General features: G+C 36.9%; 1 protein-coding gene across 3 annotated transcripts in view; it reads left to right on the plus strand.

The window, feature by feature from the left end:
- Positions 1-27,030, plus strand: part of LOC149201662 (uncharacterized) — a 245,000-nt gene that overhangs the window by 206,730 nt on the left and 11,240 nt on the right. For all 3 annotated transcript variants that reach the window (XR_016253877.1, XM_089402971.1, XM_089402972.1), the window contains 2 exons: positions 18,043-18,230; positions 18,371-18,482. Coding sequence is in view for 2 of the 3 variants with exons in the window: in XM_089402971.1 (XP_089259097.1) it covers positions 18,043-18,230; positions 18,371-18,482 (300 nt within the window). In the remaining variant the exon portion in view is untranslated. The remainder of the gene's footprint in view (positions 1-18,042; positions 18,231-18,370; positions 18,483-27,030) is intronic.

Genomic DNA, 27,030 nt, shown 5'->3' on the forward strand with positions numbered 1-27,030 from the left:
AATATCCCCCTTTGGCATTGATGGCAACACAAGTACTCCCCCTGCGATCATGACACCTCTTCCTACTGCCTTCTCTCCCCCTTTGTCATCAATGGAAAAGGGTAACTCCCCCTGACAAACAGCCATCCTACAGACCTATACACACCTCCACTCCCCCTTTCTACTTAGTTAGATAAGAGAAAGATTCTAATGAGAACTTGGGAGAATCCCAAGCTTTTGGCGAAGATACTCAAATGCTTCACGAGGTAATGGTTTGGTAAAGATGTCAACAATTTGTTCCTTTGTGCCAACATATTCAAGCTTGATATTCTTTTCGACGACCTACTCTCTAACGAAATGATATTTGATCGAAATGTTCTTTGTTTTGGAATGCATCACAGGATTTTTGGAGATACTGATGGCACTGGTGTTATCACAGAAGATGGGAATAGGCTCATCAAACTTAACTTGAAGATCTTGCAAGGTTTGCTTCATCCAGAGAACTTGATTACAAGAAGTTGTTGTCGCGATGTATTTTGCTTCCACTGTGGATAACGAGATTGAAGATTGCTTTTTACTTAACCATGAGACAAGGCAACCACCTAGATAGAATGTTGCTCCACTGGTACTCTTATGATCATCAACACTTCCTGCCCAATCTGCATCTGTATAAGCTTGGATAACCAGATCATTTCCTTTGGGATACCATAGACCATATTCTATTGTACCCTTAAGGTATCGAAGAATTCTTTTGACACCAATAATATGAGATTCTTTTGGTGCTGCTTGGAATCATGCTACTTGTCCAACTGCCTGCATCACATCTGGTAGGGAGACTGTCACATATAGGAGACTACCAATCATGGATCTATACAACCTTTGGTCCACATCCATTGACGAATCTTCTTGTAACCTGTTACCATGGGGGTAAGGATAGGGTTGCAATTATCGTTAGATTGTAATCTGTTATCCTGCTAAGATATCTCAATAATCGTTAGATTGTCTTGATCCACTTCCACATCCATTGACGAATCTTCTTCTCCGCCTGAACATGTAATGTAATTGCCATCTTGTTCAAACTATCTGTTTGACAATCGTAGACTTGTGCCTTATACTGCTGCATAGACTCCTCCTCTACAAACATCAAGGAGTCAACAAGCCAGATTGTTCAAAATAGTGAGTCACCTAACGGACCATCTTGACTTGAGTCATTATCTGAAGTAACTACTAATTCCTCATGACCTTTTGCTTTTACAAAACCTGAAAGCATAACTACTGAAACCTTGTTATCTGCTTTGTCTTCCAGTACCTGTTTCCTTTTCCAGACCTTCTTATTCTTGCAATCTCGAGCCATGTGCCCATAGTTATGACACTTGAAGCATTCAATTTTGTCCATAGATGATTCCATTTGGTATCTGCAACCGCGAGTGCTATGGCCATAGTTATGGCATTTGAAACATTTAATGTTTGGCCCATCTAGCACGTATTCTCTTATGACAAAATCATTGTGGAACCTATCTCGTGATCCTGCAAACTTGCTTCTAGGCTTTTGTAGATAATGATTGTACCCGTCAAGAACTTCACAATCCCTAGCCATATGTCCATAGTTAGCACATAAAAAGAAATAACCATTAAATACATGTGCGTACTTGAATGATTCATTCGTATGCGATGGTCCTTGATAGTTGTACCTGTCAATAACTTTACAATCCTTGGCCATATGTCCATAGTTATGCATGAAGAACGATAACCATTAAATAAACAAACATACCTGGAAGATTTTTTCGTTCTTCTTTGGAGGCAATGTTGTAGTTTGTTGTGGTCCTTTGTTCTTGATTGCTTTGGTCTTGTTCTTTGGAGTTGCAACATTCTTCTTTGGCTTTTCACTTTGATCAACTTCCTTCTTAGAATCATCCTGCGAAGATGTGGAGCTTGTACCTTCATCAACTGGAGCTTTACCATCTTTAATTGCCTTCATTTTTGCTTCTTCATCTATCTTATCTTGTAAGTGTTCTTTTTGTGATCCCTTGAGTTTGTTGATCTCATCACGGGTTGCATCAAGTTCTTCTTGCTTTTGAGCAAGATCTTCTTGAAACCATCTTTTCAAGATCTTCCTTCTTTTTTTTGCCTCCTCAACCTGTAGCTTGAGAAGAGTGGTCTTCTCTACTTCTCTATTGAGAACCTGTATTTGTTCCTTCTGCTTCTCATTTTCAATCCTAAGCCTGCTTATTTCTACTAAAGATGTTTCTAATTCCTTTTTCTTTTGGTCAACAATGGATATGTATCTTTGATCAAATTCCTTCCTTTCAATTTCTGCTTCCTGCATCTGTTGTGTGATCCTGCTAATCTCTGCAAACGTTGTGTCGAGTTCTTGTTGCTTTTGTTGGACTTCTCTCTTGAGGTCTCGTGTCGTTGTATTCTTGATTTCTTCCAATTGAGTTCTAAGACTGCTAATCATCTTCTCAGACTCTTCATTTTCTTTGATGAGTTATTTTGTTGTCTTCAATTCTGCTTCCAAAAGTCTTGTCTTTTCCTTTTGACTTTTGAGTTCCTTTATCACCTTGATCACTTGATTTTGAAACTCTGTTTTACTCATTTCTCCCATTTCTTCATCATAATCAGAAGGATCCGAATTTTCAATAACATCTTGACCTGATTGCTTTGTTGAATAGAGATTATGAAGCTTTTCCCAAAGAGCTTTAGCTGTTGAGCATTGACCAACTTTTGTTTTCACAGATTTAGCAAAACATTCAAAATTACATTCATGGCCTTTGAATTGTACCTTTTAGCTTTGTCAGTGGATATGTCTCTAGAAACAATTGTTTCCCATACTCCATGTGCCTACAAATGTACTTCCATTCTGGATTCCCATATCCAGTAATTATCTACATCAAAATCAGAGGTTGGTACACAATACTCATTTTCTTCAGATTTTGTTGTACCTGTACCTTCCTTTGAAATCCTTGTAACCTACTTCTTTGACTTTCCCATCTCTATACTCTGAAAATTGAATTTCAACGGTTAAGTTGTTACTGAAGGAACCAAGATCTGAAACCAATTGTTGGAAATACTGGGGGGGGTGAATCAATATTCCTTAGCAATTAGCACTTTTAAATCTTTTCAGAGCATTAGTTAATCTTCAATTATTATTAATGTTTATGCAGTAATAACAGTAAATAAAATAACACAGTAGACACAAGAATTTTAGGTGGAAAACACCCGCCGGGTCAAAAACCATTGAACACTTTTCTAATAAATTCTTTAATCTTCAGCCTCAACTGAAATGAAAGCAACAATTTCCTAGAATTCTAGAAAAACATTCTTCTTCAGCTCCCACTGGAAGGACGCCCCAACGCCTTGGGGGGGTGAATCAGTATTCCATAGCAATTAGCACTTTTAAATCTTTTCAGAGCATTAGTTAATCTTCAATTATTATTAATGTTTATGCAGTAATAACAGTAAATAAAATAACACAGTAGACACAAGAATTTTAGGTGGAAAACACCCGCCGGGTCAAAAACCACTGAACGCTTTTCTAATAAATTCTTTAATCTTCAGCCTCAACTGAAATGAAAGCAACAACTTCATAGAATTCTAGAAAAGCATTCTTCTTCAGCTCCCACTGGAAGGACGCCCCAACGCCTTGGTTTCTTCAATAGTCAACTAAATGGATGCCCCGACATCCTAGACCAACCTACCACCCTAAAGTGTTCACAGGCTCCAACTTGTAGGCGACTTCATGCACCAGCCTAGCACCTCCCTGCCACCTTATAACGGCTGAAAGGAGACAAGAGTGTGGATTCCTGTACCAGGGACAACGATCCATGACACAATATGATTTACAATGATTTTGACCAAACACCCAATCACACTATGACCTGCAACCCAACCATGACATCATCCCAACAAAGACTCCTATACCTCCCAATAATGCCTTTTCAACTCTAAGCAAATTGACTCTTTTACATTAATGACTCTTCCAATGATGACACTTTTACAACTTTACAATGATGACTCTTGGCCTCAACACTTCTTCACAATATACGGATGGTTGTCTTGTCTTCAAAGGATGTCTCGTTGCAATCTTCCTTTGATTTGATACTTCTTCTTTTGAGTTCTTGCTTGAAGTTGTACTTGAATCTTCTTCTTCTTGCATGCAAAATTTCCCCCGCAAAACCAATCCCAAAACAAAACAAAATACCCTTCAACTTACCTTTGCCTACAAAACACATGTTAGTGCATAATAATGAATAAATACAAATTAAAATTTCAATGCGTACCTGAAGTATGCTTGTCACTTTTGTTGTTGACTTGTTACAGCAGTAGACAAAGACTCCAACTCTTGATATAGGCCTGGACTCTATGCAAGACTATATCCAAAATTGACCTAAAGATATATACAATAAAAACTGATGACAAACCCTAGACTGTGATGGACCAAGTTCTAAGTACAGCAACAGAGACCATTCTATCAACTATGACAAGACAAGTAACATGAACATACAACATCATATAGATTTAGTAGACTTGGTGTAGCATCAAAAATATGTAGCATCAAGTGTGCAATATCAAGAATAGGACATCCGAAATGCGATATCAAAACTAACTGTAGTCTGTGATATATAGAGACATATAGATATAACCGAGATCCTGTATCTACTTATGTTGTCCTGCAAAAACGTATGTTAGAGATTATGCTCATATTTCAAATGTAAACACTAATCATACATACGTTGTTGTAGGAGACTTACCCTTGACTGTTCATATGTGGTCCTTAATGCAGTGATCCTTGAATGCATGCTTTTTCTTGCCTTCTAGGAGCTTGATATTGAATCTGTTGTATCTATGTAATTTCGGATCTCCAGAGACTAAAATTTCATTCTGCAGTAGCCCTCTGAGTCCTCTTCCAACCCCACAGGTCTGATCAAGATTGGATTCTTCAAGAAAGAGTTATGCCCAATCTCCCACGATGGCCTGATTATAGACTAGTTCAGTAGAGCGAACTTGTACGAAGTGCCTCTTGTCACTGTTGCGACCTTCGGCAATGAAAACGCTACTCAACAAACTACAATCCGTCCTCTTTCTGTGACTATTTACAAAATTTGAATCCAATGCTCAGAGAGAAAGTTATGACGAGTTTCCCAACGTTACCTGTTTGACATGGAATTCGGGAGCCTGAAAAAACCCTAAATTCCTCAGATCATATCTCCGAAAATATAGCGAACCAAGATCCAAAATTCAATCACGAGGTTCATCAAGATTTCGGCTCAAATGGGTTTTAATTTCAGCTTTTGAAGCTTCGCAGAAAAAAGTTATAGCGAAAATGCCATGATGACTTGTTTGAAGCCATAAAATCCCTACTAGAGGAGAATATGAGGGTCATTATTTATATGAATGTCTTGAGTTGAGAGGGTCGTCAACAAGTGAATGTTGGAGGGATTTTAGGAGCAAAAAAAACATTATTAATTATTGGCTATTCAATGACCACAACCAATTATGAGTGCCATGCCACAACCCCATAGGGTTTTAGCCTACTAACTGTGGTTACTAAATTCAAATGCAAATAACTCTCAAATCGTGAAGAACTGGGAGGCATACCATATATCAACGGAAACATCTCGGCGATTAGAATCCATCGAGAAGATATTTGACACAAAATAATATGAGTTGTCAAGTCAAAATGCCCTTGCAAGATCGGGGTAGCCCCTAGTTGTTGCTTGGGTTGACATCAATGACAACCATTGATCAACAGAGGGAAGAGAAAGTAGGTTGACAAAGGTCACTTTAGGTCATCCTCAAGCACCAGAAGAAGGAGAATGTCAAGCCAATGTCTGAAGAAGTCTTGGGAAGCCAAAATAAGCTCACACGTGTGGCAACAACTGCTATTGGGAGGGCCGCAAATTTCAGACTTGCAGTAGAGTTCGAAATTCTGATGTTGGGGGTCAAAGTTGTGCTGCTAGAAGAGATTTGACTGGATTTGACTTGGACAAAGGAAGCACATCATCTAGAAAGGTTGGATGTGGTCTTAGAGGGTATTGATCTTGGTCAAGAGGTCTTGGAATCCGTCACTTGAAGAATCTATATGAAGAGAAGAGATTTGCGGGTTTTCCTCTCAAGTGGAGAGGTTTTGGCCCTGGCTTGCAGCCTACATTCTGTGTTCTTGTTCTTCTTGGTTTGGTAGCTATTTGATGATATACAAACATAATAATAAGTAAAGAAGCTAATAAGTAAGAAAAAGTAAAAAGAGAGCACAAGCAATTATCAAGAAAAGAGAAGGCACTCTAATCATTGCCCTATAGATTTCTCAATAGGAGGCTCCATCCAACTTAACTTGATCTCTTAGACCTGTCGCAACCATCTCTAGAAAATATGGAAATGTAACAAATCAAATAAACTAGAGAAATAATCTAAAGAATTCGAACTGGGATGAAAACCCTCGACTTTTCTCTTCCAATGTCGACGTAGATATTCCTCCTACCCTCAGATTTGCTCTGATACCATGTGAAGATTTAGGACTGTTGCAGCGACTGGTTATTATTCTCCTATCAATTTAGATTTTTTATTTTCTCATATCACCTCCCCCACATATACACCCCACTCCCATTATACGCTCCCATATAACTCGTCCACCAGATAAACCCTTCCCCATAAACCACCTCCCCACATAATACCTTTGTTTTGATATATCAGAGTGCATTTTGTTTACACATATTATTACCAGAAGTGCATTTTTTGCCAGCAGAAGAGCAATTCTTTACACAATACACATTTTTAAATGCATTCATTGATCTCTAAATACAAGCTCATTGAATTCGTTTGGAGCATCATTCACACACACAAGTTCGAATTCTATTGTAGCTGGGAAGGATTGCGAAATTGTCTTGTAGCTGGGAAGAAGTGTGAAGTTCTCTTATAGCTGGAAAGAAGTGTGAAGTTCTCTTGTGGCTAGGAAAAGGTGCGAAGTATGTTGCTGGGAAGCCAAAGTGACTACAAGTTTGAGGAAGTCCAAGAAGAGAAGGAAACTCGAAATTTTGGTGTTTCTCTTTCTCCGTTTCGTGCTCTTGATTGGGAGAACGAAGTCTTCCAAGCTTGTCTATTGTCAGAAGTTGCTAGTTTCCAGAAGCTGCTACCTAGTCAAAGTTGCTAGAAAGAGGTCAAAATTTTGGGAGGCTGACTTGGTGTGGAGGGAAGGTTTTGTCTTGGTCTAGGGTGAGGAGCCTCAAAGAATACTATTGAAAGGAAGAATTTCTTGACTAGGTTTTCCCCTCGAAGGGGGTTTTTCCCTAGCGTAGTGCCTACATTTGGTGTCTATTGTTTTATGTGTTGCTACTTTGGTAATTGCTTGATGAACTAAAAGAAAGAAGATATAAAGAATCGTAATAATAAAAAACATCACAAGTAATTATCAAGAACAAGAAAATATTTTTTCTTTTCTGATTTTCTAACACAAGAAGGGTCTAATAAATATGACAATGACTATTTTGACTCTTGACAAAACCTAGAAGCCTTCAATGGAGGCTATGACCTAGAAAATAAATGAAAGACCATGAAACCCATGCTTCAATAATATTTTTCTTTTACAATAAACTTTCTTTTGAAAAATACAATTATGAAGACCGACACTAGTTACATTCTTCAACAATTTTGACAGTGAAATTTCAAGTTATCTCAAGCCCTAGCTCAAACTCTATTTCTTCCCAGGGTTGCCTTTGGTTAGAAGTTTCTTTAAGGATCATTACATCTATATTTCAAATCAAATCTTACCTCCTTTGGTCCTTTTCTCCTCCCTCACTTGGTCAAATCCATCTATTTAAAGTCTTACCTCGCACCCTTGACCTCATTTGGGTCCTGTTGTCGCACAAAATGTCTAGGCACCGTGACAACGACTCGGATCGAGGGTTGTCACCCTGATCCCCAATCTCTCCATTTAAGTTGTCTCACTACAACAGGCTAAGGGGGGTAGACCCTATGGAAATGGAATGAAGAAGAACTAGTTGGGAACCAACTAGTTCAGGAGACTGTTGGAAATAATACTAAAAGGGGGGGGGGGTGAATCAGTATTAGCAAATCAATAATATTTTCATTTCCATTATCAGATTCATATACGCTACTTCAGTTAAGGCAACTCGCGTGTATACGCAACTGTGTTTAATGCAACTAGCGTATATCCAGTAAACTTATGATTTAGTTAGTTGATCTTTAATGAGTGCATCAAAACATTATTAACCATATAAACAGTAAACAGGTGCAGTAAAACAGAACAGATCATCACACATAAGAAGCACACATGAACACCATGATATAAGGTGGAAACCCAATGTGGGTGAAAACCACCTGCTGCAATCGTCTCTATCTTCCTTTTAATAAGAAACTTCTTTTTACAATTTTGTACTGGCGCAGACTCATACCAGTACGCAAGCACCCACCTGCAGAAGGCTACAACCTTCTCTCGTTCTCCAGCTACTACTGGAAGGGAGCTACAACCCCCTAGCTCTTGTACTAGCTAATGTACTAGTACGTAGGTGCTGACCTACAGAAGGCTACAACCTTCTCTTTTCTTCCAGGGACCACGTTTCATAAATTTTCAGACTGGATCCATCAATACAAAACAATCACCACTGCAATACAACCATCAACTCTGAATCACCCAACAATTGAATCACTAAAACCCTGTCATCAAAACACAGTCACCAAAACACAGAGCAGAGCCTAGAACTCTGTAATAACCACTAGAACATGCTGAAATCTCTGATTGAGCTCCCCCTTTGTATATGCTAAGATGTATCAATCAGTCCATGCTCCCCCTGAGCACATGCCAAGTCTAAACAAGTCCATGATAGTCATCAACAACTATCATATACCATATGATCTGCACTATAAACATCTCTCATCAACATCAGTACCCTGTAACCTGCAATATCATTCTCTTGACCAACCAACAGTAAGTAGCAAGATGTGTCATTTAGCCACATAAGCATTATCACCAAAGTCTTCTAACCATAATGCCAACAATGCCAACAATTATGCCAACAGAGACACAGTGAAGCAACCAAGTACTTGATTAATATTTAGCAAGACTTATAGGATTTGATCAAATTTAAATGATTGATACTAGTGCCTTATGGAGTCAACAATCTTATTAAGCAAATTAAGACCAAGTAATTGATTAGCAACTTTTGCTTGGATGAATAACTATCTTATATGAAATGCAGATCCTAAAAAATTGTGAGATGTAGGAATCTTAGTTAATTTTAGTTAAATGCATATCTAAGTTTAAACCCTTCAATCCTTTCTATGTTGAGCCTGATTTCGTAGTAATTGGCAGAGAGAAGATAAGGTGAAGCACACTAAGGTGTGATTAATGATACCTCTCCTAAAAATCTAACATACGTAGTGCCTCCGACAACTGAAAGGTCACTGTTTTAAGTACTATCAAATGCAGGCTTCTAAAGCAAAGATGGATGGGTACCTATCTCTTTATCGACCAAGCTTATGTTTGGAAGTAAATTTTAATTATTCAAAACTAACTTGATATGCAAATGCACGAGATGAGGAGATGAAGCTAAATTCGAGGACTAGAAACGGTTATGTCGCAAAAGCCCTTTAATCACCAAAACAAAATTTTCACTTCACTAGACAAAGATTCAAAGATAAACCTCTTAAAATATTACAATTAAACCACAAGCTTATTTCAAATCTTTTTGATATAGTTATAGCTTAGAGAACAAAAACTTTTTTACAATTTAATATCAATGCCAACAGATGCTCAGCTTAGGAAAAAGAGATATGCAATTTATCATAATGCTATGACAGAGTACTTTAATAATTACTCGAAATATTTAACATGCAATAAACATCAAATAATTCAGGTAATTAGATTATACTTAGAGCTAATTTAAAACGATGAGAAATCTAAATATATGTTCAAAACATAAGAAAATGCTCAAAAAAACCTTAGCATGCAAAATATTATGACAATTAAATTTCGAAAAATTTAAATACCATGAAGAACTATGAAATTTAGATGCTACAACACTTAACAATTCTAGAATTAAAATGAATTTTCTTTAGTGACCCAAATCTAGAAAAATTTGTCGTTCTCCTATAATCAATCTTTAGAGACTATTTAAAAAAATGTCTAAGCGTGTTTGACTAAGAGAAATAAAAAAATTTCAATACCACAAAATTTTCCCTTTAAATTTTATCCCTAACATAAAAAACACCAAGAAGGAACTTTAAATTAAAAATTTAATTATTCCTTGGGCAAATTTTTTAATGTGTTAAGTTTTATGAAGCAAATTCAATGTGGCAAATGATGCATTAAGTTTTTAATGTGACAAAAATAAAATCAAAATCAAAAAGGTTGAATAAGTTAAACTTTTATTGGACCAAAGGCCACATAAAAATTTAAACTTTCAATGCACAAAATTTCTCTTTTGATTTAATTTTTTCGAAATCTTAAAGTCACATATATAAAAAAATGGAAATCAAAAATTTTTAAATTTTTTATAATTTTAAGAAAAATAAAATCAAAATGTTATAAAAAAATAAATCAAAACAAAGGGAAAAGCCAAAAAAAAAAAAAAAAAAAAAAAATTTCCCTAAAAAAATATAAAAACAAAGTCATAGTCTTTTTCTTTTAAGTTTTCCTTCTTTTTTTTTATTTGAACAACAACAAAAAAGATCGAAACAAAAAACAAAGAAAAAATAAAATGAAAAGCTAACCTAAAATAAAATCAAATTTGAAGCCTAACCCTAACTAATTATTAAAACATAAAGTAAACAATGGAAATCGAATGAAGGGTTTGTGTGCAGGTAGGCTCGACGGCGGCAACGAGGGAGCACGATGCAAGGATGTGAAGGAACTTAGGCAGTCAACAGGAGTTTGGGCAGCGAAGGGAAAGGAGCGTTGCAGGTTTGCGGAAGGATAGAGTTGCGGGTATAAAAGGATGAGAAGGGATACAAGAGCTTGAGGAAGAAAAACGCAGGCGTGCGAGGATGTGGAATCGACTAGGAGAGGAGCTTGCAGATAGAAACTAAGGAGATGGGACGCGATTTTAAGGAGAGCCCATTGTATTAAAAAAAACACAGAGACAGCAAGCTGAGGGCCAAGGAAGGGTTTGCAGGTTGACGAGCAACAAGGAGAAAAATGCAGAGGAGGAGCCAAGCTAGGAAGAATATAGAAAAAATGCAGCAGACTGGAGCTGTGATTTTTTGAAAAGCTTCAGGGCAGCAAACGGTAGCCCAAAAACTTGAATTTTTTTTCCAAAAAAAAATATTTTATTAAAATGATATGCCTCTGCTTCAAATTTGTCCTCGAAAAACTTTATAAAAATTGTCAGATCTAAATTTGAAACCCTTAAACTGAAAATAATTTGGAAAAATTCCCCTGCAAAATGATATTGAGGCTAGATCTTACCCTCAACAGCATAGATCTGACTTTCAAAAAAAAATTATCTTTCAGATGTGCACCTGCAAAAAGGAAAACAAAGACACTTGGAACCCATATATACAAAAAATAAATGAAACCCCAGAAACCCAAGTTAGAAAACTAAAAAAAGAAAAGAATTTTTTTTTACAGATCTATGCACAAAGATTGTATATCTATCAAATCTGAGGAGTATGAGTCCAACTCTGCTCCCAGATCTGATAATCTAAGGCTCTTGACAACCAGATTTATCAATTTTCCACAAATATTTAAAAATAAATTTTGAAAATTTTAGAGGTATTGGCCCAGAAACACTCTGCAGGGAAAATAATTTAATCTTAAGATAAGTCCCAAAGCTTATGTAAAGTAGGCTCTTTAGGAAAATATACGCTGAGAGTTGGTTGGTCCAATTGAGAACTATCACCAAATGCTAAATGACAACCTGAAAGATCTCCTGCAAACACTAGATCAACCATCAAACCAAGTAGAGAAATAGAACAACAATGAAATTCTGAAGAAAAAGAGATACCTACTACTTTGATCAAAATTAAGAATGTTACCCTAGGTCCAACAAACTGAATAAGATACCTGTATTCAGATTATTATAAAAGAGCTATTGATTGATAGTTTTTTAGCAGAAATTAAAACAATGCTACCATAAATCTGTGAAGAGGAACACCACAGCACGTTGAAACCCCAAAGACTTTTGCATTAATTCAAAAAAAAAATACAAGAGGGCTTGAGAGCTTAGTACATGATTCAGAGAACGGATGAAAAGACAAATTGACACCGACCTCTAATTTATAGGTAAAATCTCCCACTGCTAGTTGGCTTGATCCCTGTCAAAATTAATCTGAACCGTTCATAAAAATTTAATTAATCTTTATCATCACTGTTGAAATTATTTAATTTTTGAGAAAAAATCGAATTTAACATTTAATTGATTTTTATTAACTCAAAATTAATTATTTTGAGTTAATTTCCTCAAAAATTTGACTTTGACTTAACTACCAAGACCCAAGGGTCCAAAAATTATTGATTTCTTCTATATTCCCTTGGTTGGAGACCTCCAATAATTAACTTCTTTAAAACCCACGAATTTCACCATTGGAGAAATTAATTTTATCTAGGACACAAAATTAATTAAATTTCTGGCTTAGGATTTAATTTAATTTTGCCAGAAAATTTAATTAATTGACTTATGAGGGGATTAATATTTTTTCCAACCCGCTAATGTTTAGCCATGGTGTCTAACTATGAGGGACCATACACTAAATATGTTTTACATCAAGGTTTTACAATTTAATACATGAGGGGGGAACACCTGTTTGTTATAGACCCTCAACATTTATTTGATTACTTGCCTCAAGCATTCCACTATCCATGATCCTTTTAACCGTTGGGCAAGTAGCCTCCTCATGAAGAGCATCACAAGCTCAGTAATAAGGCGGAGCTTCATCGACTAGATTAGTAGATTCAAGTGTATTAGGCAGTCTCTTCTCACTAGATTGGCCTTTTTTCTGCCAAGTATTATTACTTCGATTATTATTATTATTTCTAGGCTGGAAATTCTGCGTTTGAGCCCTTTCCATTTGAACCAACCTAGACTGCAAAGTAGTTATTTCCTTAGCATGGTTAGAGATTAATTTCGCTTGGTTAAGCTCCATGCTTTCAATTTTTTGCAGTAATTTTTGAATAGGGTCGTCATCAGATTCTTTAACCTCTTTTCCTTTAGGTTCTTTCAATTTTGTTGAAGCCCTATCAAAACCTGGGATTTCAGAATTCCCAAATGTCGCCTTATCTTTTTCAAGCTCTACTGCTAAAGCTTGACAATCCTTATAATTAGGAAGTTTAGCACGTCTTAATTCATAAGAGGTATCACCGTTAAAAGCATCAATGAGACCATAGAAGAATTTAATAAGAGGTTTAGTGCGACAACATGTCCACTAGGGCTTCTTTGTGGTCCTGCAACCTTGTCACTCCAATTTCAGAAGGATTACTTAGAAACCCTATTTTTCTAGGATCCTTTGGCTTAGGGCACTTCATATCAAGATATATCCCTCAAACCTACCTCCAAGTTTCCTTCTAGCCCTTCTTGGAGAGCCATCCATCTTGCTTCCAAAGCAAGCAATCCTTATCATTAGAGACTCTCCTTGAATAGGCTTTGAAATCACTATCTTTACGCCATTGATACATCTCTTCTAGTAATTTCCCTAATACCGAGACTCCTCCCATCGATGAAAGTACGTAAAGAGCAAGGATACTTTTTTGAGGTGAAAGTGGGTTATTGCTCCATTGTTGCCACTTGACCTAGTAGTTGCTCTATAGGAGCCCCTCCTAGGACCCCTACTAGTTTGAGCGGTAACAGTGTCCATATGAGTGATCCAATGTATGATGAGGAGGAAGGGTTTGAGTGGGAAGGGGATGAAGAGGACACTAAAATGCAAGAGGGGAAAGCATTGTGTTAAAATTAGCAATTAGGGCCAAACTCCATGTGGGTCATCCTATTTATGGCAGCTGATTGATTCCTCTCGTTGAGAGGTGTAGGATTAATCTAACGATCACCCGATTCTGATGAGTATTTATGGAGATATGAATTTGTTTGTATTTACTTGACAAATTGTCAAGGTCGGCCAGCAGCTAAATGTGTGGCACACATGCCCAACATATCATATAAATACAAGTGAGGTTGAGTCATTATTCACTCATCTCATCTCTCACACATCTCTTCTCTCCTTGGCTGATTGGGTTTACACACAAGGAAAAGAAGCTCACATGTGGGAAGGAGGAGGATGCAGAAGGGCAAGGAAGGAGGATGCAGAAGCTGCAACAAGATGTTTTGGACGGCATTGACTTTTCACTAGTGCGGTTTTGGTGTGGCAACCTCTCCTAGGCAGGCTGCAATTTTTGGCATGCAAACCGAGGCAATTTGACCTGTGGTTTGACCAACGTTGACTGCCCTAGTTTGGGGCAACAGGTTGACTTCAGTTGACTGCAATTTGTCTGTGTTTTTGGTGTTGTTTATGGGTTGCTTCTTCTGCTTCTTCTTGTTGTTGGAGGACTAGATGACCGGGAAATTGACCAAACATATTGAAGGTCAATTTCAACTTGTTTGCCCAGATTTGACTTTGCTAGTTAGGGTTTACTGCTACTGTCATAAAATTACAGATTTTTGAATTTGTACTATTTCTCTCTGCTGAACTATTGAAGATTAAAGAAGAATTGATCAAAGGGTTTCCCCGCATTGGGGTTTGTCCCTGGCTAGCTGCCACATCTTGTGTCTCTTGTCTTGTCTTGTTTTTTGTCGATCTATTAATGTTTTATCAACATTTTACTTTATGTTTTTGTGATTACTAAACAATGGCTAATAAGAAGAAATCGAAGTAAACTGCGCTAAGCATAGAACATACCATAAATTAACACATTGACACCCTTATGGAATTATGTGACCAAACTTGAGGGGGAAAAAGTGGTGGAAGCTACAAGTTTGTGTGTCCTCATGATTGTCATGGAGGAAAACCATATAGTGATTCATATATCTGTGTGAGGAGGCATCTTTGTGGGGTGATGGATAGTGATGAAAAAAGGGTCCTATGGAGATAGCAATTTGCCCTAAGATTTCAATGGAACAAAGAAGAAAATATGTCCAAATAGAAGAGGTTGCACAACAAAAAACTCATTATGAATCAAGTGCAACCTCTAGATTTGGTAGCTCATCTCCTCATGGTACTTTTGCAACCTCTGGAAGTAGAAGAACAATAGGGGATTTCCTAAATGTTGTTATGAGGAATGATCTGGATGGAAAGGTGGTTCAGTTTCTTTGTGCTTGCAGTGTACCATTCAATGTGCTTTGCTTTCCTTATTGGCATGATATGGTTAAGGGCATCAATGAAGCCCCAAAAGGATACAAGAGCCCCAACTATGAGAAAGCTAGAACTGTGTTATTAGAAAGAGAAAAAGCAAAGGTTCAAAGAGCTTTGACACGTTTTACAAATGAGTGGGTGGATTGTGGGGTATCCATTGTATCAGATGGGTGGACAAATGTTAGAAACCAACATTTGATAAATGTTCTTGGTGTTTCTACTAGCGGTGCAGTGTTTCTTGCAAGTCATGACTCCTTCTCCATCAATGCAACTTCCCAAAACATCATAGATATCCTATTGAAATCAATCAAAGATGTTGGTTCTAATAATGTGATTCAAGTGATCCTTGATAATGCAACAAATTGTAAGGCAACAAGAAAAATTATTGAGCGTACTCATCCACACATCTTTTGGTTTAGGTGCTTGGTGCACACATTGAACCTTTTGATGCATGATATTGTGAAGCATAAAGAATATGGATGGATTAATGAGCTTTACAAGAAAGGGAAGCAACTCATTAAATTTATCATGGGGCATACAAGGGTAAACTACTTTTATGGCACTTATTGCATGTTTCTTAAATTTTCAAAAAACAAGATTTGCAAGTTATTACATCACCTTTAGGCTGCTAGTGAAGGTGAGACAAGCTTTAACTAATATGGTGACCTCTAAATCATGGGATGACATTAACATTGATAGAGATGGTGCTAGTGTACTCAAGGACGCTATTCTTGACAGTTACTTTTGGTCTCAAATTAAATATGATTTGCAATTCATCAAACCAATTGATTACATGATCGAGTTTGCAAATTCAGATTGGCCAATAATTAGGGAGGTGTATGCACAAATGGATAACATGTTGGGCAGATTAAAGACATTGTTGAGCCTAGAGATATCACCTTGTACAATATTATTCGTGCAGAGGTGGAAAAGCGATGGGAAATGTCAACCATTCCATCGCATGCCTTGCATATGTTTTGACACCTAAATACTCTTTCATCATGGCTTTCAACACCAACACCTAGGGGGGGGGGAGCAGGAGAAAACCACACCTAGATCCAGAGGTTATATCTAGTTATATAAAAACATTGGATAAATTAGTCCCTGATGAGGAGTTTGCCATGCTACAAAAACATTTGAGCAACTATATGCTTGGCACTGGTCCATTTGGGAGCAATCATGCAATTAGAGATCGAGAGAATTTATCTTCTCTTGAGTGGTAGAACATGCATGGAGGTGCTACTCCACTTCTACAAACTTTGGCATTGCGGGTGCTATCACGAGTGGTAAACACTTCTTCTGTAGAGCGGTGTTGGAGCTCTTATTCTTTCATCCACAATGTTAAAAGGAACATGTTAAATTTAGACTGGGCAGAGAGCTTGGTTTATGTTCACTACAACTTGTGATTGTTGTCCCACTACTGTGACGATGCAAGGACTAATAAGGACCTTAAGATTTGGGACAAAAATCCAAAGGAGGCCAATTTGGAGGATGGAGTGTTGCGATTAGAGCAATTGGAGGATGCTTTTATCCAGGATGATGATGATTGAGTTGAGATGCCACCCCCATCTGGTCCCATGGTTCCTAGGTTCCATGCTTCAACAACGACAGCAGGGGCTTCATCTTCATCAGTTCCACAGCCACAACTTCCATAGCCACCATCTTCATCACTACCACCATCTTCTTCATTGCCACCACGTGGAGGCTCACATATTGTTCATAGTGGAAGGACGAGAGAATAGTAGATATATTCACAGTTTACTGCTTTTGTCATAGATTAGACTTGTAGTCTTGTTGTGAAAAAGTAATATTGTGAATTTGAACTTTTTTGTCTTACTCTCATAGTTCAGTGTGTACTTGATTCTTGGTGGCGGCCAGGTGGTCTATTTTGTAAACATTATTATTTGAATTTTTGACATGACTCATGTTGACAGTTGCTCACTTGCTAGATAAGTTACTTGAATGTTTGATGATTTTATCTTCTAAATGTTTTATGTTTTATGATATGCTTAAAAATTTGATGTATGTTTGTAATTGCTAGAATCTATATGATTGATGCTCGAATAATTAATCATTGATGTACAATGGATGCCATATCTATCTTGATTTATGTACAAATATGCATGTTTTCATATCTTCTACAATTAATTTGGTATTTTGGATGTCTTTTTTGAATATATATATATATATATATATATATATATAGTGGACACTTCGCTTCCTAGATTTTTAGAAAATGACGCTTCCGATGCTCCGCTTCCAAAAAACATCCCGGCTTCATGCAACATTGATCAGGCCAGCTGAACCTTTGCCCAGTCCAAGTTTGAGGACTTTGAGTTGGACATTGTATATAGAGTCAAATCATCAGATTTCTCAAGTTTTATTATGTACATTTCAAGTTAGTTTTTCATGCAAGGTTGTAGTTGATCAGATATTTAAGTGGTCACATGGCTCTGGTAAGCTTGTTGGATCAATAAATGATATTAACGGATCAGCATAAATGCATGCCACCCTTTTTAAGTCATGTTTTAAAAATTTTAATTTTGCTAAGAGAAGATTTTATTTCCAGAGAGGGTTGAGTTTGACTATTTCTAGGTAATGTTCTCAAGGATTATATCTATTCTTTTAATGAAACTTAACGCTTCAGTGTTGTTTTGTATTTAAAGACCACTTGTAATGACCTTTATATATCTATGCATCTTACAATGTATTGCTGTGTACATTTCGTTATTGGTAAAGATTATTTACCATTTATTTGTTGGGTGATATCAGCTGCTGTTGTTATTGAGGAGTTTGGGCATGAAGAAGAATATGGGTCATTATTCATTAGTACATTTCAAATGTTTACTGCAGCAGATTCAGTTTCTGCATTGAATTCCTCTTATGTTTGTGATCAAGAGCCTGATCTAGTTGAAGCATATACAAGCTTCACATCAACATTTGTCCGATGCTGCCCCAAGGTTTTACCAAAGTTGTATATTGACTTGTTTTTAGGCCTTTTGGCTAAATTAGTAAGATAGTTCATTTAAATGGATGCAAATTTTTTATTTTCTAGTAAAACAAGTGGTTGAAAGGAAAATATTTTCCAACTTATTTACAGGAGGTGGTGGCCGCAGCTGAATCATTGGTTGAAGCATCCTTCCAAAAAGCAGCTATATGCTGTGCTGCTATGCATCGTGGAGCAGCTCTTGCAGCCATGTCATATATGTCTTGTAAGTATGGCTGTTATTATAAGATGCAAAGGATTTTTATAGTCTGTAATTTTATGAAGATAAAAGCAGTTAATCAGATCATCTTTTTACTCTATAAATAAAAAATTATACTATTAATATTTATGAGGCGATACAGTAGTTATCTCTTTTAGAATCCTTATACTGTAGCTGTGCAAAAAAAATTAGATAACCATTTTACGAGTCTATCTACACTTTAGCAATGCTCTGTATTTCTCTCAGGAAAGTTGTATTTTCTGGGTCATCTCTTCCGAATAACAACTTGCTATGTCACATTTGAAGTGAAGTAACTCTTGTGGTAGTGCAATGTATACAGCTTCAAATGATATACTTATCTCCTACATAGTAAAGAAATCAATAACCAAATGCATTTCAGATTCGAATTTTGGCGGTCTATGGCTTGGGAGCAACTACTCAATTCAATCTGTGGCAAAATTATTGTTTAGAACTGATGATACATTGCTTTATTCATTGACATCATTTTTTTCCTGATAATAGAGCGAGATGTTTCTTTTCCATGTGAGATCTATTTATCAAATAAGGTTTCCTTGTTGCATGGGACGTGCGCCTAGACTTCAATTAAGATGTCTCCTATAAAGAAAGATGTCTGTTCACAGTTCATGTTATAGCAATGTGCTCTTTTTTATTCAAGGGGGCTCTATCACCATTGTTGGAAGTTTCTCTAATTAAAACCTGCCTGCTTAGTGCATGGTTTGCATTACTATTGTTATGACCCTGTTGAATTTTGATAGCTGCGTGTTGACTGCTACGTGTCAACTACCCATAGCAGTACACCCCCTTTTAGTGATGGATCAACGTGTCCGTGCCATTCAGCAGTCATCGTCAACCTAATCATGTTATGATGTAAAGTTAGTCTGCATGTGTAAATTGTAAATGATCTTAGCAGATCTGAGTCATGTACGTAAATTGCCTAAGCAAACCTAATTTTCTAGTGATAATCTACGTTCATGATCGGCAGAGTTTTCCTTCAGCCTAACCCCAAAGCCGGAATGAATTTTGTCATTAGAATCTTAGGGGACTCCTGGTGTACTTGGTTGAGTCTATGTAAAAGTAATTTCGAAATAACTCTAACTATTTGGTTAGGTTATTACAAATTGCTTGATCTGCTAGAATATAGTTGTGTCGCAGAACTGGGTGGTCTACGAGGGTCTATGTCAAATGGGTTTTCCCCCTTGAGATGTAAAATTGTAAAATTCATGATGTAAAGTGTCTTGAGGGTTAGGAAATGTTTTAATGCCCCCTCATAAGTCCTAAGTCCTAAGTCCTAGGTGATTTTTCCAAAGGCTAAGTTCGAGGATCCAAAAACATAAAAATAAATAAATAAAACCATAAAAAGTTTTAATTTTTAATTTTTTGATTTCATTTTTTAGATTTAATTTAATTTTAGTTTAATTTTTAAATTTTGATAATATCAAAAAAAATATCCTTAGTTTTAGTTTTGATTTTTTTTTTTTTTTTGTAAGTTTAGGCTTGTTTTAACTTTAAAGTAAAAAATGTCATAAAAAATCAATAAATATATATATATATATATATAAAATGGCATAAAAGGTTTATTTTTCAGGTTTTTTAGATTTAAGTTTTATATAGAGTTTAGATTTTACATTGTTTCATTTTATGTATATAGAATAGGTGTTAGTTTAGATTAGATTTTATTTAGATTTTAAGTTTTGTTTCATTTTAAATTAAAAATTTTAAAATCATAAAAAATATAAAATATAAAAAAAAAATCATAAAAATTTTAATGGGTTCATATTTTGTTTTAATTTTTTAGATTTATTTGATTTTAGGATTTAATAATTTTTAGTTTCATTTAGTTCAGTTTAATTTAGTTTGAATAGTTTTAAGTTTCATTTATTTTAGCTTTATTAAGATTTTAATTTTGTTCTATTTTGATTTTTTAGCTTAGAATTATATAAAAATATTTAAAAATTAAAAAAATTTGAAAAAGACTAATTAAAAATTGGAAAAAATATTTAAAGTCTTTTCTCTGTTGTGGTGAAGTTAAATGTGCTTAAAATGGTTATATCTAGAGATTAACTATTTGAAATTTGGACAGCATCTAAATTTCGTGGTTGTTTAAAGGATTCATTCTTTAGAAATTTAATTGTTGGATTATTATTAAAGCATAAGGTCCTAGTCTAGGGACAAGGCTCGCAGGGAGAGAAGAAGAAGAAGAAGAAGGAGGATTTATCCAAGATCAAGTGCTTCAGGTGTGGTGAGTTTGGTCACTACAGTACTCAGTGTCCTCAAAGGAAGAAGGAGAAGCAGGATCAAGCCACAGCATCCGCAGAGATAAACCAATTGTCCTCCAAATTGGAGGAACAATTCGCTTTATATGCAGCTATACCTCTATGAGAGATGTGGTGAGACAAAGTTCTAGACTCGAAAGAAACATTGCACGAAGCGGGGACGTTTTTTGGAAGCAAGGACATTAAAGTGTCATTTCCCAAAAATCTAGGAAGTGAAGCATCTTGGAAGCGTCTACTATATATATATATATATATATTTTTTTTGCATTTATATTAAAAAATACATCCAAAATACCAAATTAGTTGTAGAAGACATGAAAACATGCATATTTTTACATAAATCAAGATAGATATGGCATCCATTGTACATCAATGATTAATTATTCCAGCATCAACCATCTATAATCTAGATTCCTCTTCTCTTGTCTAGCCGTTGCCTCTACATCAATTCTATAGGAATTTTAGGCAACATTGCCTAATTTTGATCAAACAGCTTAGTCGAAGCCTTATAATATGGTAGAGAAAGCTTAACATGCCTGATCAATGATTTTGACTTTGAGTGAAGGGTACATAATTGCTAAGGCCATGACAAAGGAGTTCAACAATCAATAACACCAACACTGGGGTACATATAGGGCTTGGTGCTCTTAATTAAATGCCAATCACATGCCCTCATACGTGATATAATCCAATTAATTATGAAACACCACAAACCCATTGATCCTGAAAACTGTTAAGTCTACTGGATTTTGAATGGGATATGAAATTCTATTTTCTCCATATTAAGTTTGATGAGGTTGGAACCACTTTCAAACCTCCTGAGTCATTTCATGGTTGTTGGCATTATGGCTAAAGTGTTGTCCTTGATGGCAACCCATTCAGGTGATAGATCACAGTACTTCAAGTCAGCAGCAGAGATTGATGATCAGCTATCAAATATTGAAGAAAATAAGGGGTACGCAGGTACACTTTACATAAGGTGCGTACACGCAGGTCAGTGTTACATAAAGTGCGTACATACCCGCAGTTATCCCGTTCAGGAGGTGCGTACCCCCAGTGCACACATTTCAAGGCAAAGAAATTCACATGTGGGGTTTTCTTATGTTTTACTCTTGGTATTTAGCCGATGGTATTGTGTTATTATGGTGTCGGCTCGTGGTATTGATCCATGATTTAAGGAAGAGCTTTCCTATATAAAGCAAAGGAGATCATTTGGCTTTAGCATGTTTTTTGGTTGAATATCTTATGAGGGCTAGATCTAGTCTAGATCTAAATAAGGCGAATCTACTTAAGGACCGAGATCTCTTCGGCGCATGTTCAGATCTGTAGATCTGACTGTCTGGGTTATTTCTGAAGTCTTGAAATCATCTATGCCCGAAGGTACGCAGGTACAGTGAGAGAAAAGTGCGTACATACGCAGGAACGAAGCGTTTCAGGTGCGCCGGTACGCAGGCACAGAAGGGTTTCAGGTGCGCCGGTACGCAGGCACAGAACGGTTGCAGGTGCGCCGGTACGCAGGCACAGAAGGGGTTCAGGTGCGCCTGTACGCAGGCACATAAGGGTTGCAGGTGCGCCGGTACGCAGGCACAGAAGGGTTGCAGGTGCGGAGGTCCGCAGGCAGTTCAATGGACTCAGAGCGAGGTACGCAGGCTAGCAGTTGAGCAAGGTGCGTACATAAGCAGGCTAGCAGTTGAGCAGGGTGCGTACTGTAAGCAGGCAAGCAGTTGAGCAGGGTGAGTACTGTAAGCAGGCCAGCAGTTGAGCAGGGTGCTTACGTAAGCAGGCGAGTAGTTGAGCAGGGTGCTTACTTCTCTTAAAATCTTTGTTTATCATTGTTGTGTTCTGGGTTTGGTCCTATTATTGTTGATCTAGTTACTACAGTTGACTGGGTGATTCTCTTATACTTGATGATTATTTGATGCTTATGGATCCAGTTTGAAAATTTATGAAAAGTGGTCCTTGTAAGAAAAGAAGTAGGGGGTTGTAGCTCCCTTCCATGAGAGACTGGAAAACGAGAGAGAGAGAGTTGTAGCTCTCTGCAGGTTGCAGCCTGCGTACTGGTAAAGGACTGCACCAGTACAAAACCATTGTAAAAGGAGTTTCTAATTTGAAAGAAGATAGAGACATATTGCAGCAGGTGGTTTTTACCCACATTGGGTTTCCACCTTACATCTTGTGTTCTTTGGTGTGACTATCTGTTTTCTTTTGTTCATGCTCATTATTTTATGGTACTGACATGCAAAAACAATTCAAAGAACAAATAAAGAAGATTTATTAAAAGAATTAGATAATACTGATTCACCCCCCCTCTCAGTATTATTTCCAACAATTGGTATCAGAGCAAGTCCTTCAGAGAAGCTTGATCGCTTGAAGGTAGATCGTTCATCATGAGCAACTACGAGAGAGAAGCATCAATCAGGCCACCGGTTTTTGATGGGACAAACTTCAATTATTGGAAGGTAAGAGTTACTGCCTATCTTCAATCTCTTGGTACAGAAGTTTGGGACATCGTAGAGACAGGCTACACTTTTCCTTCAGCTACTCCTACAGATGCAGCCGAGAAAAAGAAGTATGAAACAAATGCAAAAGCAGTCAGTACTCTATTAGGATGTATATCTCAATCAGAATTCATGAAGGTAATGCACTATAAATCCGCAAAAGAGATATGGGACAAAATTGTCACGAGCTATGAAGGAGATGAACAGGTAAAGCGTGCTAAACTTCAAACTCTCAGAATTCAGTATGAGACTCTCAAAATGTATAATGATGAAAGTGTGGCTAACTATTTTCTTCGGGTAGATGAGGTTGTTAACTGTATGAAAAATTTGGGTGAAGAAATAAAAGAGGCTATTGTGGTTGAAAAAGTTCTAAGATCATTGTCCCCCAAGTTTGAATCTAAAGTATCTGCAATAGAAGAAAAGGAAAATCTACGAATTCTTACTATGTCTCAGCTACATGGAATTCTAACTGCTTATGAAATGAGAAAGGGAGGTCCATCAGACAGAAGAGAAGCTGCTTTCAAGGCATCAGGCAAAGGAGATTATTATGAAGCGAGCCACGTCCCAGAAGAAGAGGAAGAAGAATCAAATTTTGTCAGAAATCTTCAAAGGGGTTCTGGAAGGTTCAGAGGTAAGTTACCTTTTAAATGCTTTGCTTGTGGAAGAGTAGGTCATTATGCTGCAAAATGTCCTTATAAGGATAAAGGAAAGGAACCTGCTAGATGGAACAAGAAACAGAATGCAAATAAGAAAAGCTACTACACTCATGAAGATAGTGATGGTCTATCAAACAGTGATGAAGATGAACAAGGTAATGAATATAAGTTGTTAATGGCATTTGAAGATGATGATTATATGGATGCTATAGATGTGGATAACCTTTATGATGAAATTACTAGACTCAAGAGATGTATAGAAGAAAAGAACATGATCATTGATACTCTACAATTTCAAATTGATGAAAAGGAAAAACATCTTGAAAAATTAGAAGGTGAAATTGTTGGTCTTAGAAAAGAGATTGAGAAAACAAAAGCTATTAATCTCAAGTTTGTCAAAGGATCTGAAACTTTGGATGAGATTATCAATGTGCAGCGGTCTCCACTAAACAAGACAGGTCTGGGCTATAATGGAGAAACTTCTCAAGCATCCACCTCAAAAAGTTATCTTGATGCAGCAAGAAGAAATGAGCAAAAGCACAATGAAGATCATCAGGTAAAGCAGGGACGAATTACAAACAGAAACTATCAGGGGCAATCCATCTTAAGGGTGAACAAAAGCTACAACCAGCCACAGGTAAAATCTTCTCAATTTGGTTCAAGAATAGATGACAATAGAAATTACAATCAATTGGCTGGTAGATTCGATAACCGCAGAAGTTTCTTCAATGGACAATGCTTTTCTTGCCATAACTTTGGTCACAAAGCAGCTCAATGTGTTGCATATAAAACGATCATGACTAGGGAAGCTCAAAAACAAAGAAGTATGACGGGGATTACAAAAAGGACCTATAACAACTTTTCGGTTCTTGAAAATGAAGTTGAATGTTCTATTTGCAATAACTTTGGTCATGAAGACTCTGAATGCAGGAGCAGGTTTCAGCAGAAAAAGGAACAAGCCTCAAGCACCAAAACATGGAGAATAAAGGAACCTCAAACAGAAAGATGTGGGATAGCATTTTATGCAGAGGGACAGGAAAATCTATGGTACATTGACAGTGGATGTTCGAAGCATATGACAGGTGATAAAGAAAAACTTGAGTCTTATTCTACTCTAGAAAAGGGAAAGAAAGTCTCTTTTGGAAATGATACTCCTGCAACTATAAAAGGAAAAGGCATTGCTCAGTTAAAAGAAAAGGTCAAGGCTGGAAATGTTTTGTATGTTGATGGATTGAAGCATAATCTTCTAAGTGTCAGCCAGATGTGTGATCAAAGAACCGAGGTTATATTCAGATCAAATGGATGTCTTGTTCGTGATCTTGATACAGGTAAAACAGTGATCAAAGGCAAAAGAACTCCAAATAATCTGTACATATTTGAAGAAGGACAACAACAATGCTATCTGAGCAAGGATGATGAGCACTGGTTATGGCATCGGAGGTTGGGACATCTAAGCTTTTCACAAATAAGGAAAGCATGCAAATATCAGGCAGTTCGCGATCTTCCAGATATCAAAATTCCTGACAACACCATATGCAAATCATGTCAGTTTGGAAAACAAACCAGAACTAACTTTCCAGAGAAAGAAGGATCAGCTAGCATGCCTCTTGAGCTAGTACATACAGATACATGCGGTCCTTTCAGGAAAAGAACACCTCGAGGAGAAGAATACTTGATATTATTCATTGACGATTTCTCCAGGTTTGTCTGGTTAGGACTTATGAAGCACAAAGATGAAGCATTCGAAAAATTCAAATCCTTCAAAGCCTTGGTTGAAAATGAATCAGGTCACAAAATTAAGTGCCTCAGATCCGACAGAGGTGGGGAATTTACTTCAAATGAATTTTTCGATTTCTGTGAAGAACATGGGATAAGAAGAGAATTCTCTACAGCAAGAACTCCTCAGCAAAATGGAGTTGTGGAAAGAATGAACAGAACAGTCCAACAAATGGCTCGTGCTATGCTTGATGAGTCAGGAACTCCCGCAACTTTCTGGGGTGAAGCTGCACATGCTGCAGTTGTTATTCTCAACAAAACAAATGTCCGGGTGAACAGCACTCAAACTCCTCATGAGCTCTGGAGTGGTAGGACTCCTTCGGTAAAGCACTTCAAAATCTTTGGGAGCAAATGCTATATCAAGAATACTGATGAGCAGCTTGGCAAACTTGAACCTAGAGCAGATGAAGGCATTCTTCTTGGTTACTCTCCACATAGCAAAGCATACAAATGCTACAATAAAAGACTTGGCAGAATTGTTGACAGCATTGATGTAGTGGTTGATGAGAAGGGATACATTCCTAGGCAAGTACATCATGAAGACATCGAAGAAGATGAAGGCTACCCCCAACGACAGAATGATGAAGAAGAAGAACCTCAAGAAGAACCAGAGGAGCAAACAAGAATAGAAGAAAAGACTCCATCCAGATATGTTCAGAAGAACCATCCAGAATCTCAGATTATGGGGCAGAAAGAAGCAGGTGTACAAACAAGAAGAACAGTTGCAGAAGCTTCAAGCTATTTGGCATTACTCTCCTCTACTGAACCACAAAATGTGAAAGAGGCATGCAAAGATGAATGTTGGGTGAAAGCAATGGATGAAGAACTTGAGCAGATCGAAAAGAACAACACTTGGGAGCTGGTTCCTAGACCAAAAGATAAGAATGTTATCGGACAAAATGGGTCTTCAAAAACAAATTGAATGAAAATGGAGAAGTAATTAGAAACAAAGCCAGACTTGTTTGTAAAGGGTATGCGCAGCAAGAAGGAATAGACTTTGAAGAAACCTTTGCTCCTGTTGCAAGACTTGAGGCCATCCGAATGTTCCTTGCTCTCTCAAGTTTTCAAAACTTCAAAGTATTTCAAATGGACGTGAAATCAGCCTTTCTGAATGGAGACTTGGAAGAAGAAGTGTACATTGAACAGCCAGATGGGTTCATTCTTGGAAATGATCCAAATCTTGTATGCAGATTGAAAAAGGCTCTCTATGGTCTCAAACAAGCTCCAAGGGCTTGGTACTACCGTTTGGACAAATATCTTCATCAACAAGGCTTTTCAAAAGGATCAGCAGATAGCAATCTTTATATAAAAGTTGAAAATGACAAATTGC

The sequence above is a fragment of the Pinus tabuliformis genome, chromosome 2_1 (assembly GCF_031772625.1).
Source record: "Pinus tabuliformis cultivar Carrire ecotype Pingquan chromosome 2_1, CPIR1, whole genome shotgun sequence".
NCBI classification, from domain to species: Eukaryota; Viridiplantae; Streptophyta; class Pinopsida; order Pinales; family Pinaceae; genus Pinus; species Pinus tabuliformis.